The sequence below is a fragment of the Hyaena hyaena genome, unplaced genomic scaffold (assembly GCF_003009895.1).
Source record: "Hyaena hyaena isolate Hyena2069 unplaced genomic scaffold, ASM300989v1 scaffold_319, whole genome shotgun sequence".
NCBI classification, from domain to species: Eukaryota; Metazoa; Chordata; class Mammalia; order Carnivora; family Hyaenidae; genus Hyaena; species Hyaena hyaena.
This window is the reverse complement of record NW_024080951.1, coordinates 955,204-973,141: the sequence shown is the minus strand read 5'-3', so window position 1 is coordinate 973,141 and position 17,938 is coordinate 955,204. Positions and strand designations below refer to the sequence as shown.

Here is a 17,938-nt window from a genome sequence, read left to right as displayed (position 1 = left end):
TATCACTAGCTTTGACGTGATGTCTGCCCTCAGACATAAAAGCTTCACTTTCTATCTCTTGTGAGCCCATCCTTCCGTGCACAGAGCGAACAGAGAAGGGTGGAAGCCCTCCTTCCCAAAATGTTTCTGTCCAGAATTCGTCCCCAGCGCAGCGCAAGCAAACACCTGTAAATGAACAGTCAGCACACCAGTGAGGACTAGAGCTCTGGGCACACTCTTGCTCTAAATCGCCTTTTCTGGGAGTATGTCTGGCCAACGATTCTAGCACCAAGTCGTGGCCAACGCTTCCTAAACCCGAACCTGGGGGTTCCCTGGGGACCCGCAGTTCTTTCCCACTTGAGGAACCGGTAAAGAAAGACAAACGCGGGGTTATCTGGGGCCTCTACAACCTGCAGCTCACTGCGCGGGGGATCCGTAATCTGGTTAGTTCTGGGCTGGGCGGTGGATTTCCAACGCTCGCAGGCCGGGAACTGGTCTGGAAAGGCTCCGATCTGTTTTGCGACCTGTTCTGAGATGCACAGCGACTGTCCCAGAACCGCAACCTAGTCGCTCGCGTCGCGCCCCAGCGCACCGGATCCTCCTCAGCCGGCGCCCTGCTTTTTGGAGAACTGTGGCCTTCCCGAAGCCTTACCCTGGGCTTAACTTTTCTAGAAAACCTCGTGCACCCACGGCCGGCTCCGCCTTCCGGGTCGAGTGGGTGCGGCGGCGCACCCAAGGCCCGGAGCGTCAGCGGCGGTGGCTTCCCGGCACCAGGGGGTCTGGGTGGGCCGCGAGGGGGCGTGGCGGGCCAGCGCGGTGGGCGGGTCCCGGCGGGGCGGGGCGGGCCTTCGGTGGGCGGGTCCTGGCGGGGTGGGCCTTCGGTGGGCGGTCCTGGCGGGCCAGCGCGGGGGGCGGGTCCTGGCGGGGCGGGGCGGGGCGGGGCGGGCTCAGGCGGCGGCTAGGCCCAGCCAGCCACAGGCCCGCCGCAGGCCCAGCGCGCCACCATGGTGCCACAGCGCCCGCCGCCGCGGGCACCGCTGCAGCAGCACAGGCGACCCAGGCGGAACGGGGACCGAGGCCGGGGCCTACGGGTAGTGGGCCCGTGAACCGCCGCGTCCCCGAGTCCCGACTCCCCCTCCTGGCCGGACCATGCGCGCCCCCAGCCGCCCAGGAGGCTGAGCCCCGCCGCCCGGCTCCGCCGTCGCCCTCCCGGCCGCGTCCCCATGGCCTTGCCGGGCGCCGAGGGCGCGGCTGACAGGCCGGCGTCCCCGGCCCGGGGCGCCCCCGCCGGCTCCGCGTCGTCGTCGTCCGCCTCCTCCGGCGGCTCGGCCTCCACCCCGGCCGCGGCGGGAGCGGGGCTGTGGGCCGCGCTGTACGACTACGAGGCGCGCGGCGAGGACGAGCTGAGCCTGCGGCGCGGCCAGCTGGTGGAGGTGCTGTCCCAGGACGCCGCCGTGTCGGGCGACGAGGGCTGGTGGGCCGGCCAGGTGCAGCGGCGCCTCGGCATCTTCCCCGCCAACTACGTGGCGCCGTGCCGCCCGGCCTCCGGCCCCGCGCCGCCGCCGCCACCGCCGCCGCGGCCCCGCTCGCCGGTGCACGTCGACTTCGAGCGGCTGGAGCTCAAGGAGCTCATCGGCGCCGGCGGCTTCGGGCAGGTGTACCGCGCCACCTGGCAGGGCCAGGAGGTGGCGGTGAAGGCGGCGCGCCGCGACCCGGAGCAGGACGCGGCGGCGGCGGCCGAGAGCGTGCGGCGGGAGGCGAGGCTCTTCGCCATGCTGCGGCACCCCAACATCATCGAGCTGCGCGGCGTGTGCCTGCAGCAGCCGCACCTCTGCCTGGTGCTGGAGTTCGCCCGCGGCGGAGCGCTCAACCGCGCGCTGGCCGCCGCCAACGCCGCCCCGGACCCGCGCGCGCCCGGTGCGCGCCGCGCGCGCCGCATCCCCCCGCACGTGCTGGTCAACTGGGCTGTGCAGATCGCGCGGGGCATGCTCTACCTGCACGAGGAGGCCGTCGTGTCCATCCTGCACCGGGACCTCAAGTCCAGCAACAGTAAGTGGGCCGGGGTGGGGGGGAGACACAGCCTTGCTCCGCGAGGCCCACCGCGGTGCCAGCCTCCGGCGGCCCCACCCCACCCCCACCCCGGGCACAGAACCAGGTGGAACGAGGCGCGGGTCAGCCTCCCTGCTCCAGGGGCACCTCCCGAGCAGGCCTTCCAGGGCCCAGAGATCCCGCTAGACCTTGGTTACTTGCTTTGGGGCAGGTGACACACTCACCTTGACTCTGCTTTGTTGCTTTTGGGCACCTTTTTAAACAAGGCAGGTCAGTCTTGCTTGCTGACTAAACACTTGTTAAATAGCTAGATCTTCTGGAAACCACACGGTGCCGTTTGGCTTTGAGGTACAGTAAGTGGCTCATTTTATGGAACTGCAAACTGGGGCCTCCTAACCTGGGGAACCCATGGCCCTCCTTCTGGGCTTCGTCAAACTCCTTGCCTTCAGCTTTACAAGTGCTGAATTGACGTCGCTCTTTATCACTTTAAATATGGCCTCGTGGCCTTTGACAATTTCCGAAGAGTTTCATCCAGACATCTCCGCACATGAAGTGGAATTTTATCATTGGTTTGGTAGCTTGAATGTTGATGAAGTCTCCAGAAAATAAACACGAGTTTGTGCCATCAGGTGCATTTAGGCTACAGGCAAGCCCCTTGTCATTCCACACGTACCTGAAATCTTGAGGACCTGGCCTGAGTCCTTTACCTTGTTTCTCAATCAAGATGAATTTTTCTAGCTGTAAATAGAGAACTGACAAATGAGCTCCATCCGAATCCTATGAAATTTCACCTTATAAAAGAGTGAATGGGATTGCTGTTTAAACTTGGTTTTTCAACATTGAAGATCACTTCATATTCTTAGGATGGGATGAAATTGCATGAAAGATTAAAGATGCAGCCAGACCTGGCCTTGGCCTCCACAGCCCAGTGTCTTTCAACCTGGTTAAACCTGCTGGGACAGGCGCTAACCCAAACGGAAACATTGTCCTTCCCCAAGCCTGCAGAAAAAAATGAGTGACAAGAAGCAATGATGTATTTATATGTGTGTGTATTTTTTCCTATTCAGAATTCTTCGGCACTGAAATTTACTTGAAAATGACTAATGTCCCATTTTCATTATGGAAGTCAGACTGTTTAAGTGGTAACTACATGCAAGCAGTGGATACTTTGTTTGAGATTTTATTTTAGGACTCCCGCTAACCCCGGATATAAATTATAGTCTTCCAGTCTAGTTTGTAACCACTCCAGTGCCGAAAGCAAACTCAAACAGGATCTGGCATAGAAAAACGACAGCAGTCGTGTGTGTTCTGAGTTTGGACAGAGGTCGCATGGAGGACTTTAGGACCATTTCCTTTTGGACTTTGTTACAGTAAAGACACAGCACAGTTTTCCATGTACTTATTTTTGTAAATGCTTCAAAGCTGACGGTGTTCACTACCCGTTGGTGCTTATCTCCGGGAATATGCTTTCTTTCTTTTTTTTTTTTTTTAATGTTTTATTTATTTCTGAGAGAGAGAGAGCAGGGGAGGGTCAGAGAGACAAGGAGATACAGAATCTGAAGCAGGCTCCAGGCTCTGAGCTGTCAGCACACAGCCTGACGCGGGGCTTGAACCCACCAACCGTGAGATCATGACCTGAGCCAAAGTCAGATGCTTAATGGACTGAGCCACCCAGGCACCCCCAGGAATATGCTTTCGTTGAAAGATGTGTGTAACCTGCTGCCACAGAACAAGGTTTGTGTGCAAGGTCTATGGGTTCCATAAGCTCTCTCCCCAGTGATGTCCTGCAAGCCCTTATCCGTTGGTTATTTTTTTGCAAAACCGGGTATTTTAAGGACAGAAAAGAACATCATTACTTGCTCTGCCTGGACATTTGCCACAGTATGATACACGTGGAACCTGCCATTCTACAGACTTATTCTGTTACAGGGCATCAATTACCAACACAGGCAAACAGTTTGGGTTAGGTTGATCCTTAGATCAAAAAAGGAGAAGGGCCTATAACTATTATTTTGCATTATGCTTAGTCTGCCTTGTTGGATGGTGATAACGCTTGCCGTCTTTACGAATCTGTTCACAAAGGCAGAGTACGTTTGCTTATGTTTGTCAAAGAACATGGAGAATAATCCATGTTCCAGTCACAAACCTTTTTAAATGAACTAAAATATTTCAGAAAGCTAATACCATTAAGTAGTAAAAAAAAAAAAAAAAAAAAAAAAAAAAAATAACATGACCCTGGAATAATAACGTTGTTAAGTGGTTTTTATTGACAGCAGGAGACTGGAACAGCGGCACGTAGACTCCTGTGCGGGTGGTAGACGTGTCGTTTGGAGGTGATTTTATGCTGCAACTTAAGTTTCTGAAAGCATTTTCACTCTCAGAATAAACTGCCAAACTTCCTGGAGCATTTTAATGTCTTTAGTGGTGAGGCAAGGTTGTCTTTGCTTTAAATTGTTGTGCTTTGGAAAAGATGTAATTGGATTGGTCGCTAGCCTAGCCAATTACTTGTTACAGTAGGGACCATTGCTACAGTTTTCAAATTGCTATGACATGAATATTTTTAGTAGGTCCTAAAATGTGCAAATGACAGTGCCTAGCACATTGCCTTATCCTCACTCTCTGGCCTTACTTATTCAATGAATAAATGCAGATACTTTGGGAATTCTCTTGTGATCTAGGATGCCATATCTTCTTTTTTGTTAAAGTTTATTTATTTATTTTGAGAGAGAGAGCACGAGTACAAGCAGGGTAGGGGCAGAGAGAGAGATTCCTAAGCAGACCCTGCACTATCAGCGTGGAACCCAGTGCAGGGCTCAAACTCACAAATCATGAGATCATGACCTGAGCTAAAACCAAGAAATCAAGAGGCCTAACTGACTGAGCCACCCGGCTGCCCCTGAAGCCATAACTTCTTGTTCAGACGTTTGAGACCAGCAGAAATTCTATCACAGTGTGTTTTGTTTGAATTTATTGGTTATTTGCTAATGGTGGTAGTGAGTTAATGATAATGTAAACTAGGTTTAAGAAATCAATATCGGATTTTATCTTCATGCTGGAGCCTACAAAGAGCCAGTGTATAACTACCTGGAGCTAAGTTAGTTGAAATTATTGTTTAAAACAAATGTTTAAATTTGTCATAGGAAGATATGGCTCTTGGTATTTCTTCGTTCCTGTTTTCTCATTGGCCTTCTCAAGTTTTATCATGTTTGAGACAGTGTTTATGTTGAAATAATAGCTGTGTTGTGCTAGAATACACTACTTTGTTCCTTTTCTCACAGTGAAAGATTGAATGTTGAGCCAAATTCACACATTTTAAGCATCATTTTTGTTGGTAAAATATGCTAGGACCTGTCACTCCCGGGATGCAAAGTAGGTAGAAAATACCTGTACGCAACAATTAGAGAGCAGGATGGGGCAACATGGGTTCCTACGAACATGGCCAGTTTTCCACCCCTGCAGAGAAGAGAGAAAAATCACCGTGTGCATTTATTCAATAAACCTTGAGCCCTCCCCCACCCCACCCCCAGTCACTACTGGGCCCTAGGGACACAGCGGCAAACCAGATGGCAATATCCCTGCTGGCATAGGACGTGGTCTAGTAAGAAAGGTAGATGGTAGCTTTGCAATGGCAAATGTGAGTGAGTGCGGTCAGGAGAATTAAGCATGGTGGTTGCAGATAGTGATGGGGCCGAGGGTGAGGGTGTTGGTCGATCAGGGGTGGTCAAGAGGTGCCACTCTGAGGAGTGACACAGAGACGTGGGTGAGGAGGGGGCATGAGTCGAGCAAAGGGCAAAGGGAGAATGAAGCAGAAATGAGCTCACTTCCCAGGGAGGGGAGGGAAGACAGGGAGGCTGAGGCAGAGGGTGGAGTAGAGGTAGGCATGGCGGGGCTTGTGGCCATGACCCGTTTGCGGGGGCCGGGGGTGGGGGGGAGTCCACTCCCTGCGCTGTCTGTCTGGAGCCTGGAATCAATCTGTGCAGAGGAGTGGTGGGATCTGATTGTGCATTTACCAGATGACTCTGGCTGCTGTGGAGAATGGACTTGAAATTGGCCTATGCAGAGGCTGTTGAGGTTGCTCCGGCCAAAGAGGACATTGATGTCACCCAAGGTGGTGGCAGCGGTGGAAGTGGTTTTCAGGGAAGTTACCAAAGGAGGTGTGAAGATAAACTGGTCCAAAATGCAAATTACTGAGGATGGTTTGAATTAGTAGAATTGAGTCAGTGTCATGTCATTCTGGCATGATTCGGGATAAAAAAAAGATTTCTTGTGGCATAATTTTTGTTTGTTTGCTTGTTTTTTAATACTGCTTACTGCGTTGTGATGGTGGTAGTGCTTTTAGCAGAAAATCAACATCCCATGAGAAACAGAGCCACAGATTTTTGGCAGCTACTTACTTTTATACTTCTCATTTCAGCGATTAAGCATCTTTTTATTCTGACTTTTTTTTAGCCTTTTGGGGAATAATTATTATATATATATTATTATCTACAATGGCATTTACAATCAATAAATAGAGTTCTATTTATGATCAAATGCAATTTAGAGCTCTCACTAAAACAAACTACAAAAGGAATCTAATTTTTTTTTTAGTTTTTCTCATTAGTACAGTGTAAATAAAGGAACCATTTGAGAAAATTATAGGAACTGTAATCTCCAAATAAGGTGCTTAAATAGCTCATCAGAGTGATTTGAAGGAGCTATTAATTACGCTATTATCAGTTAAAAGACCTGCATCTTCTTCCTTCTCTCATCTGTTCTTTTACTCCAGACATGTAGCTTCATGCCACAGCCTCCTTCGACTCCAAGGGGCGCAGGGAGATGAGTACAGATACCTCGAAGGTGGCAAGGGCTAATCTGATCCTGAAACAAACAAAGATAGTAAAGGATATATTTTAGAAGAACAGCAATGACAAAGGGTCCCCACATCTTCCCCTACCATTTTCAGACTTGTGTATTACAAATAACTAGGCCAGCACTCATATTTTTATAGCTATAAGGTGGTGGGGGGCGGAGTGGTCAGTTATTTGGTTCAGGATCATGCGGACTGGTCAGTTATTTGGTTCAGGATCATGCAGACTGACTCCACCAGACACATCTGATTGGATCATGCTTGTAGTCATTGTCAAGTGGATCAAAGCACAGTAAAGGGAAGAAGAGAGGGGAAGACCACACCACTCATTTCAGAAGGTGTCTGAAAGCCCTGCTTGCACGCAAGAGTTGAACTTCTCCAGGACAGCGTAGCTACTGGTGGGAGCATTGGCTTCCATGTCTGTCAGACCAGGGTTCGATTATCAGTGTTGTCATTTACAAGCTGCGTGACCTTGGGCAAGTTGAATAACCTCACTGAGCCTGAATTTCTTGATTTCTGATACAGCCTACTGAATTCCTCTCTTGGATGCTGACAGAGCCCGGGGGGTGGGGGGGGGGAGGGTGGCATGGAATCTGTTTGACGTTTCTTTGACCCATCAAAGGCATTTGGGGAAAAACTGACATGAAAACGTAGGTCTTTTTTAGGGAACCAAGGGTAGTCAGGTGCAGCTAGAATGAAGAGCAGTGAAGGGGTTTTGTGGGAAAGAAACAGGCGTTTAGCATGTGGACGGTGGTGAGTGGGTGTCTTGAAGGCCATACTAGCATATATAGACTAACAAGAGCCAGCTATTCAAGGTTTTAAGGAAGAATGTGGTCTGGTCTGCTGAAAGATTAACATCCGTATGGAAAAAAGAAACTTAAACCTGGGATAATTTGGTTTATGACTGTCCTATCCTAGATTATCAGTAGGGCAGTAAAAATTAAAATACTTAGACATCGGTTTGACGTAAATTGTTTATCATTTATGACCAGAGCCTAGTTTTTATAATCACTGTTTATTTGGTGAGTTCGTTGAGAGCATTTTCTCTCTCTGATTCACTAGAGTTGGGAAATAGTGACCAGATTTACCATTCCAGGCTGGTGATGTGCATGCCAAGTGTCAGAGTGACTGTCCCCAAACCCTCCCTGGCCCTGAGGAGCTCCCAACAGGTGAAACATCTCAGTGGGGTGTGTCAGGTGGCTGGAGGTGGGGTTGGGGGGAGAGCAAGGATTTTTAGATGGGCAGGCAGAACTGTGCTGGTTTTATTTGGGAGCCTGAAACAGATTTGTACAGTTGACCTCCAAGCAGTGTGCATTTAGTTATTTTTACAAATTCATCTCTCTCAACTGCTGCTTCACCTTACGTGCTTTAACTAAGCAATGGCCGTAACAGGAACAGCGACGCACCCACATCTAATGCTTCCAAAGTACTGGGTACTGCCCAAACTTGAATCTCATTGATGCCTCCCTCACAGCAGCCTTCTGCCTATCCCCATTATACAGATGAAGAAACTGAAGCCAGGGTTTACTTGCCTTTATCAAGGTCCCTTGGTTTGTCAGAGAGTTGAATCCAGAGCCTCTAATCCCAGAAACTGAGCATTTATCTTCTCCATCTACTCCCTGGATGAACAGTTCCCAAATATTTATTATCAGGACCCCAAAGAGCGGTTGTTTACGTGGGCTATAGCTACTGATACTTACCAAGTTAGAAGCCTGACATGATAAACTTAAAAACATTTAATAATAGAACAATAGCAGAGCCATTACATGTTAACATAGCATTCTTAATGGAGAGAGGAAAAAAACACTCTTATTTTCCAAGGCAAATTGAGAAAAAAGAGTGACATTGCTTTACGCTTTTGAAGCTCACTTCAATGACAGACTTAATAGAAGACAAATGGATGTTCACATCTGCTTCTGCATTTAATCTGTTGCCACCTCAGGGATGCCCAGGGGTCCCTGGACCATACTTTGAGACCCCCTAGGCCAGATGATGAGTTGTGTTGGTAAAGGATACACTCTGGAGCAGCTGTTCTTACACCAAATGTGGTATCAGAAGGTCCTCACAAGCTTTTAAAGAGTGAAATCCCTTGTCTTATTTTTGGATGTTCTGATTTCGTTGACCGTGGTTGGCAACAAGCAATGAATTTTTTTCTACCATTTTATTTTTCAAAAATCTTAGAATACACAATTAAAGGAACTCTCAGCGAGCACTTACACACTCTCCTACCATTAATGTTTTTACTAACTTGCTTTGACACAAATTTAATTCTATTCACTCAATCCATCTGGGCTTTTGAGGCAGCAGTATGTTTTTTAAAAAGCTTCCGGGTGATATAAATGCAGAGCCAGGTTTGGAAATTGTTCCACGGGCCAGATCTGTGGGTTCCTTCTTAATGGTTTTCTGGGTTGATCTATACATTCTTCCATGAATACAGACGGCATCTCAAATCCAGTTCACTGTGTGAGGCAATGGGATGGTTGGTCATAGAAGGCACCAGAGTGAGAGTATAGGTAGCTTGTTCTGGGCTTGTGGCTCTGGGGAAAGGAATATTTCTAAGCATTTGTCCCTTTGACATTGGGTGACTGAGGTGTGCACTCTGACTCCACAGTTCACCAGCTGTGGGCTCACAGGCACTGCTTCCTGAATAGGGTGATGTGAGGGTAAAGGGAGAGAATGTACTCCTGATGTCGGCACACTTTTCCCATGAAGTTCCAGACAGTAAATATTTAAGGTCTCTGTTGCCGTTGGTCAGCTCTGCTGTTGTAGCCGAAAGCATCCATAGACAGTATGTAAACAAATGAGTGAGGCTGTGTTCCAATAAAACTTTATTTACAAAGTAGACATTGGGCTGGACTTGGCCCATGGGGCGTGGTTTGCTGACTCCTGGTATACATCAAGGTGTTTGAGAAACTGTAAGACACAATCTGAGTGTAAGCTGGTGAGGATGCTCATTTTTAGATGTTACCTAGAAATACTTTGAGTGCTTTAAATGTTTCCTGAAGTTTTCCGTGTGAACTCCTTGACGCCTAAAAGTTTTCTTCAACCTTAACATCATTGTTAGTCATGCTGCAGTAGATGGTACCGTGAAATCATATATTTATTCAGTTTGATTAGGGGGAGAGGTTTTTTGATTTGGCTATCGCTTGATTGGGACGAGCCAGCACTCTGAGGACACAGGCTGGAGTATTGTCCTCTGTATAGACACTTCCATCTGCCTGCTGCGACAGGTCGGCTTGTAACTTGGGTTGATAAGCTGAGGGTCAAGGAGGAGGCACAAAGAACTATGTTGCTATTGCAACCATTTCGCCACCAGGTTTCATTACTAGTCCCCGCGCTCTAAGCTATTGGAAAAAGACCAAATCACGTGCCATCTGGGGGAGAGTCTTGATCGCAGGTAGGAATGTTTGAGTTATTACTGGCACAAGGTGACTTGAAGGAGTGTATTCAGTTTCTGCTTTCCTGCAAATGTTGAATCCAGTAATATCAGCTCTGTGGCTTTCCGTTCCCTAACACATTAGCGTAGCATCTAGTGGAAGAATCCTTCCTTCTGTTTGCTTTGTCACTGACCTTCTGAAACGACTAAGGTGACACAAATATTGAATCTAGGTTTTCACACATGATGAAATGTAAGAAGTTTTCTCATTAAGACCGAATTATTGTATGTGTCCAGGCAAAGGTTTGTACGGCAGCTTTTGGATCGGGCGCAAGAGCAATGTGAAACTTTATTTTAGCTGGCATGTCTGCGTTTTCTTTCTAGAGGTCCATCTTCTTGCGTTTGGTCAGCTAACGCATTCATGTATGCAGCAGTTATTTATTGATTATGTACTCTGTGCCAGGAGCTCTCTGAGAGGCTCTTGGTGTTCAGTAATGAGCAAAGCAGGAACGCATTCCTCTGCTCCTAGAACGTCCAATGCAGTAAACAACACAGATGTTAAATGCTAAATCATGGAGCGCCTGGGTGGCTCAGTTGGTTGGGCATCCGACTTGGGCTCAGGTCATGATCTCACGGTTTGTGGGTTCAAGCCCCGCATCGGGCTCTGTGCTGACAGCTAGCTCACAGCCTGGATCCTGCTTCAGATTCTGTGTCTCCCTCTCTCTCTGACCCTCCCCTGCTCAAGCTGTCTCTCTCAGAAATAAAACATTAAAAATTTTTGAAAAAAAAGTGCTAAATCATGAAAGATGTGGCATGTGGGAGAATTGGTAAACCTTAGTGTGAAGAGGGCGCATCTGTTGAGGTGAGCAGGTGAAGTTTTAGGTTGAATGGGTAAGGAAGGCCTTCCAGCCAAGGTGGTTTATCAGGAAAACCTGAAGAAGTGGGGGAACAGGCCGTCTGGAAAAGAAAACTTTCACAGCAGGAACAGAGCCTGCAAAATCCCCGAAGCAGGAGGCCAGTGTGGCAGGAGGGGACCGGAGCTGAATAGTAGGACGTGAGGGGGTGGGGACAGGGACTTGTCGGCCTTGCAAGATCTCTGACTTTACTATGACACTGGAGAATTTTGAACTGAGAACTGGGGTATGACTTGCTTTGAAACAGGATCTCGCTGGCAGCAGCTTTGAGGATGGATGGAAGGGAATCCAGGGCAGAGGTAAACATTTGGGAGTCATCCACATCGAGCTGGTATGTAAAGCCCTGAGGGGGGGGCTGAAATTATCTGGGGTGTGAGTAGATAGAAGAGTCAGAGATCCAAGACCCTAGTCCTGGAGATCTGCAGTAATTAGAGATCAGGGAGATAAGGAGGAACCAGAAAAAGGAGCAGCTGGCAGAGAAAGGGAGCCCCAGGGAGCAGGGGATGCCCCGGAGGTCAACGAAGAAGGTGTTTCCAGGGAGGATGAGCCACTGTGTCAGATGCTGCGGACGGAGAGGAATTCAAAATAACCACCCTGTTGTAATTCTCTGCAGAACAGTCTTCGTTTCCTAATACTGTTTCGGGAGTGTGGAAATTGACTTGGTTCTCCGCAGCAGCCGCTGACCTCACATGAGAAAGCTTCTAACAGTTCGCCTTCCTCACACTCATTTTTCCCCCTTATACTATTTATGTTCCCATTCATTGAACAAATATCTACTGAGCATGTAAAAATGCCAGTTGCTCTGCAGCAGAAGTAAATAAATAAATAAGGTAGACTCAGATGCAAATTCTACCCTCGGTCGCTTACAATATCATCAGAGAGAGGAGAGGGACAGATAGAAGACATTATTTAAGTGTCATGGAAGCGGCATTAGAAAGTGGAAACTTTTAGCTGAGGCCTTGGAGGAAGGCGCCCAAAGGGCGATGTTATTTACTGACTCCTGTACTATCGGAATAGGAGGAAAGTGAGAACGTTGTTCTTATTTATTTATTTATTTTAGAGAGAAGAAGGGGAATTGGAGATTCCAAAAGGGTTATAGACTTGGAAGTGGTGCCCCAGGGGAAGCAGCGCTGGTGCCCTGATGCTTATGCCAAAAGTGAGGTGCCCACCCCGTGTGATTTTATGGAGAGAGGGGAGGAGGGGAAAGCGTCCTATACCGCAGGTGCCAAGATGCAGTGTTGTGTTTTTCAGAGGTGGCCGGTAATGCCCAGAATTGTTAGGACGCAGGGTTCATTTTGGAGGGCACCAGCGGAACTGGAAAGGTCATTTCAAATGAGGTCCAGAGGGAGCTTGAAGGCCAGGGGGGAATTTTAGATTTGCCTCCACAGATCTATGAGTGACTGCGTGGTATGTATGTTGGGGGAGGCAACATGCTGCCAGTGGGGGAAGAGATGGAAAGAAATGTGTGCAAATGGGCTGCTACTTGGTAGAAAGTTATCACTTAATCCCTATAGATGGTCGTTTTCGGACTTGAAATTCTCGGAGTCACCTTCCTTAGGCAGAGAGAAGTAATGTTTGTTAATACTGTATTCTTTCACATTTTGCTTCTCTCAACCTGCCTTCTTTCTTAGGACTTTTGTTTTGATTCTATATTTCTAGTTAACCATTAATCGAAACTACCCCATTTGGCTCAAATGGAATTTGGACGCAGCAATCCCGTAAATGTTGAGAAAAGAGAATGGATACAGTGTAATTGCTTTAAAAAAAATACACATTATATGCGATAATTCTGAACATAGCAATGTGAAACTTCAAAGGAGCCGGAAAAATCAAGTGCCTCATGGTTGAATAAGTAGACTAAGTACAAAGTTGTAAAGGCTGATTGTTCAAGAACAGGGCTAACAAGGGTCAAAAATCTTCACTCAAGTCTCACAAAAGGGGGCTCAAATACTCGTCGCTAGGTTACTAACAAGAATTTACCATTTCTGGGGCCAAAAATGTGTATTCGCCTGGTCTGTACATTCTCACTCCTGGTGGCCAGCTGGTGTGCTCCAGCCCTTCCCAGTCAATGGCAGGAAGCGGAAACTGGCCACTGACCTTGAGGCCTCAGGCTGAAACCTGGCCAGGTGCCCGAGTCTACCTGTCGGAACACTGGCTATTTTTGGTTTCGGTCACTTTGCCCAAAAGATAAGGAATTTCAGGAATTCTGCTGAACACCTCTGAAATAGAACCCAAAACAATGGGCCTTTCATGGAACTCTAAACGTTTGACATTCAGAATGTTATTTTAACTTGTTTTCTGTTCCAAGTGTGGAGGCATTTATCTCCTTGGAGACTTTGGACTGGGCCTGGGGGGAGGGGCCCCCAAACCGTCACTTTGGAGGCTGCTCAGAGCACCTTCTGCCCTGACATTTCTTTAGAAAGCCATCAGCTTTAACTATTTCATTTTTTAAAATTTTATTTATTTTTGAGAGAGAGAGGGAGAGACAGAGTGTGAGCAAGGGAGGGGCAGAGAGAGAGGGAGACACAGAATCCAGAGCAGGCTCCAGGTTCTGAGCTGTCAGCACAGAGCCCAACATGGGGCTGGAACCCACCAACTGCAAGATCATGTCCTGAGCGGAAGTCAGCCGCTTACCTGACGGAGCCACCCAGGCGCCCCTATTTTATTTTGTTTTTAGTTCTCACTGTTCTGTTTTCAGTTAGTCTCAAGCATTCTTGGCCTTTATTTGCTTTTCAAGCGTTGCCAGGCCTTCCTGGGGCCTCTGGAGGTACAAGCATCTTTATGCCCGTTTTCATCAGTACTCCCTTGCACCTTCCCAGGCGGATGTTTATAAAAAAAGTGAAGACACATGTGAAAATGGCTCAGGAGACCATGTTTTCTAGAACTGCAAGCCATTTTGACATTAATTTGGGGTTTTTTAGTGGTAAGGACAACCATTGTTTAAAAGTGAAATTAGTAGTAGTATAAGTGGAAAAATGTAATCCTTCTGATGAAGTAGCTGGTTCACTTGGTTTTTTGTTTGTTTCTGTGGTTTAAGTATTTAGAGTTTTCAGGGATTAGATATTTATTTTTCTTGATATTCGTGAGGAATAAGGACTGAGAAGTAAATATGCCCTTACCTGAGGTGGGAGGAAGAAGAATTCAAAAATCAATCTCTTAAGAGTCTACAGAATGACATTTCCGGTTGTTTGGCCCCTTCTTACAACCTGTAGCTTCCTCAGTACTGCGGAAGACTGGGGAAGTAGCCCAGACAGAACCCGAGATCTGGCTCTGTGTGTAGATGCATGCTCTTGGGTCACGTTTCTAGACTGTATACCAGGGATTGTGATTCCCACTTCATAGAATAGTGTGGAGATGAATGGAGATATTAAATGGGTGAAAATGACTATACATAGAAGAGGTTCTGTAAATGGTAGACAGTAGTCTTACTGTTAGAACTGGTGATAGTTATCATTAGGATCAACTAGTCCATTGAGCATTCAGTGTAGAGGGTACTTTGCTAGGTAATATTGGGGGAAACAAGGGAAATATAGAAAATTCAGTTCCTAGGATTAAGTAGCTTTGTACATAAGTTAGGGCCATTAGTGTTAAGTGAAAAGATAATGGACAGAGCAATGTAATATGTGGATAATGAATGATCAGAAAGATGAAACGGTCATTATTTTGTAGGATGCTCTAGAAGGTTTTCCTCAGGATGCTGGACCTTGAGAATAGATGCAGTGTAGAAGGATAGAAGGAATCAGGCTATTCTAAACAAAAGTGAGTCTCTTCCCTACTCTTCTCCATCCTTCACTGTATAGTACGCCATTGAATTTAAAAGTAGGGAAAATGGTAGAATTTTGGTCTTGTGTCTTACACCACCTGTAAAACCAAGGGCAGACATGTAAACCACCTTAAAGCTCTCCATCATCTATCTAATTGATACAAAAATAGACCAAGGGGTCCTTGCTCTCTAAATCTCATAGTTAGAAGGTCAATTGGGGAAAGAAATGCTATAACACAGCAATATTTATTCAGTATTGACAGGTTATGCAAGTCCCCCACTTAGATACCTCTTCGTGCTTAAATCTAGTGTTGGGAACACCTGAGGGGCTCAGTCGGTTGGGTGTCCAGCTTTGGCTCTGATCATGGTCTCACAGTTCCTGAGTTAGAACCTAGCTTTGGGCTCACTGCTATCAGCACAGAGCCTGCCTGGGATCCTCTGTCCCCGCCCATTCTGCCTCTCCCCCCTTCCTGTGCACACATGCCCTCTCTCTCTCTCTTTCTCTCTCCGCCTCTCACCCCCTCTCTCTCAAAAATAAAAACCCTTTAAAAAATAAATCCAGTTTTGGCTCTCTCCAGTTGCATGAACTCTTTGACTTTATGACTGTTTCATTTTGTAAACATTTGACCATATGCAGACAAAAGGTGAATCCACTGCCAAGTGAAATTTCAAGTCTTGAAAAAGAGATTCCCTGAAGCCCATGAAGATGATTTTGAAAAACTTACTGAAAACACTTTCAAACCCATTGATAAAGGGTGTGTGTGTGTGTGTGTGTGTGTGTGTGTGTGTGTGAGTGATCTTTACAAAATGTTGTGTTCCAGCGTTCTAAGCATTTGACGTTTTCATTGCTTGCTTATTACAACCTTCTGTCCATCTACACTGCATCTATTCTCAAGGTCCAGCTTCCTAAGGAAAACCTTCTAGAGCATCCTACAAAATAATGACCATTTTATCTTTATGATCATTCATTATCCACATATTACGTTGCTCTGTCCATTATCTTTTCACCTAACACTTATGGCCCTAACTTATGTACAAAGCTACTTAATCCTAGGAACTGAATTTTCTATATTTCCCTTGTTTCCCCCAAATCACCTGCTGTCCCAGTTCCCATGACCTAGGCAAAGGGACAGAAGCACAGAATCCAAAGCAAGCAGTCTGGTCCCAGAGAGCATGCACGCTCTTCCTCACGAGGCCAGATTGCCTCCGCTGAGATCGGTTGAAAATTAGCCAATGATAGGAAATCAGAAAGTAAAGAATGGTCACCTGAATGGAGGGAGATTTCTACCGGATAAAGGAGGCTCTTGTGAAAAATTGATGAAAGCTGTCATCTGAGCAATGCAGACAGTAGTTAGGAGTGTATTTCTCTGGGTCAGAGTGCTAGAGCTTCACTGCTCCTTAGCCACATGACAGATTACCCAACACTTGTGTCTCCGCCTCCTTATCTGTAAAGTTCAGATAATAAATAGTATAAACCTGTTGCACTGTGTGGGCCTTATGATTAAAATGCCTTCGAAGCATCAGACGAAAAGAACGTACCTGGTAAATGTTCATTGTTCTTAGAACTGTTTGGGAAAATGGGCCTCCTTATGCTCATGTTCTGTAAATCAAAAAAGAAGAATGTTTTACGCTGTTTTCCCAATTTTGTTTGGATAGTTGATTCTCAATGAAATGGATCTATTTTCATTTTAGTTTTCAAGTTGAAACCTGAGTATCAACCCCCACACACACACACAAGGCCCTATTGACTCTGAAATTTGGATTGCTGTTTACGTGGATTCATTCTGTTGCTTTATTTTTTTCAGTCCCCATCATCCTCTGATAATGAAGGCCCATCTCTTGGGATTTTTGTGAGTCTTGAATGAAATAATGGATGTGTGCAAGGTGTATAGGAAAGCTCAGCACTTATTGGCAACTGTCTTATTAATTTGCTGTTGCCTCTATTAGGTGGGAGGGCCGTGTGCAAAGGGCAGCTGGAACAATGTGCATTTTTGGTTCATTGTAAGCATTAGGCACCTGCCTTGACGAAGACGGTGACACAGCTTAGATAACATGAGTATGAATGTGAATCGAGCCTCTTTGTCCTCAGCTTCCTCTTCTCCCCACCAACTTTTTCTCTCTCTCACTCTCTCTTTCTCTCTTCCACTCTCTAACTCACACACGCACTCTCTCAGAGCTGAGTTTAGTGGAGAAGTCGGCAGTGAAAACAAGTACTTCTAGTACCTTATGCTTTATGAGGGTTGTAATAGAAACACAAGGTTCGTGGGAGTAAGGGGATGGGAGTAATTCCCTTTCCTTAGGGGTGTTTGGAAGGTGGCTTCCCAAGAGGGCACTGGGCCGGATGAGGGGTTTAAGTGGAGGAAACGCATATAGAGGAAGATGATGTTGTCTGAAAGGCAGGTGGCTGTGCAGAGGTAGAGGCTCTGGTGACCCAATTTGGAGCGTGGACATTATCTGTGAGCCGTGCGGAACCATGCGAGTTTTTGCTTTTGGTTTTTTTAATGCAGGTTTACTACCCTATAATTCACATACAGTAACATTTACCCTCTGAAGGAGTTCAGTTTGACGAGTTTTGACGAATATATATCATCCTGTAACAACTACCGCCCCCACCACCAAGATGGAGAATTTGCACGGCCCCAGAAAGTTCTCTTGTGGAGCTTTGCAGTGAAGCCCATGCCGGCAGCCTCCGGCGGGCACTGGCTTCTGTCCCTTTTCCAGGATACATATGGAATCACAGCATGTAACCTTTCATGTCGGCCTTCTTTCACTTGTGATGGTTTCCAGCTTCCTTCACGTTGTTACCTATCCTGGGAGTTTGTGTGTGGAAGGTTTAAAAATAAAGGAATGCTGGGGCGCCGGGTGGCTCAGTCGGTTAAGCGTCCGACTTCGGCTCAGGTCATGATCTCACGGTTCATGGGTTCGAGCCCCGCGTCGGGCTCTGTGCTGACAGCTAGCTGGGAGCCTGGAGCCTGTTTCAGATTCTGTGTCTCCCTCTCTCTCTGACC

At 47.2% G+C, this 17,938-nt stretch overlaps 1 protein-coding gene across 2 annotated transcripts in view; it reads left to right on the top strand.

The window, feature by feature from the left end:
- Positions 1-1,104: 1,104 nt before the first annotated feature.
- The window catches only part of MAP3K21 (mitogen-activated protein kinase kinase kinase 21), a 52,251-nt gene continuing 35,417 nt past the window's right edge, over positions 1,105-17,938 (top strand). For both annotated transcript variants that reach the window (XM_039248844.1, XM_039248843.1), the window contains exon 1: positions 1,105-2,028. In XM_039248844.1, the coding sequence (XP_039104775.1) occupies positions 1,203-2,028 (826 nt within the window). In that variant the 5' untranslated portion in view covers positions 1,105-1,202. The remainder of the gene's footprint in view (positions 2,029-17,938) is intronic.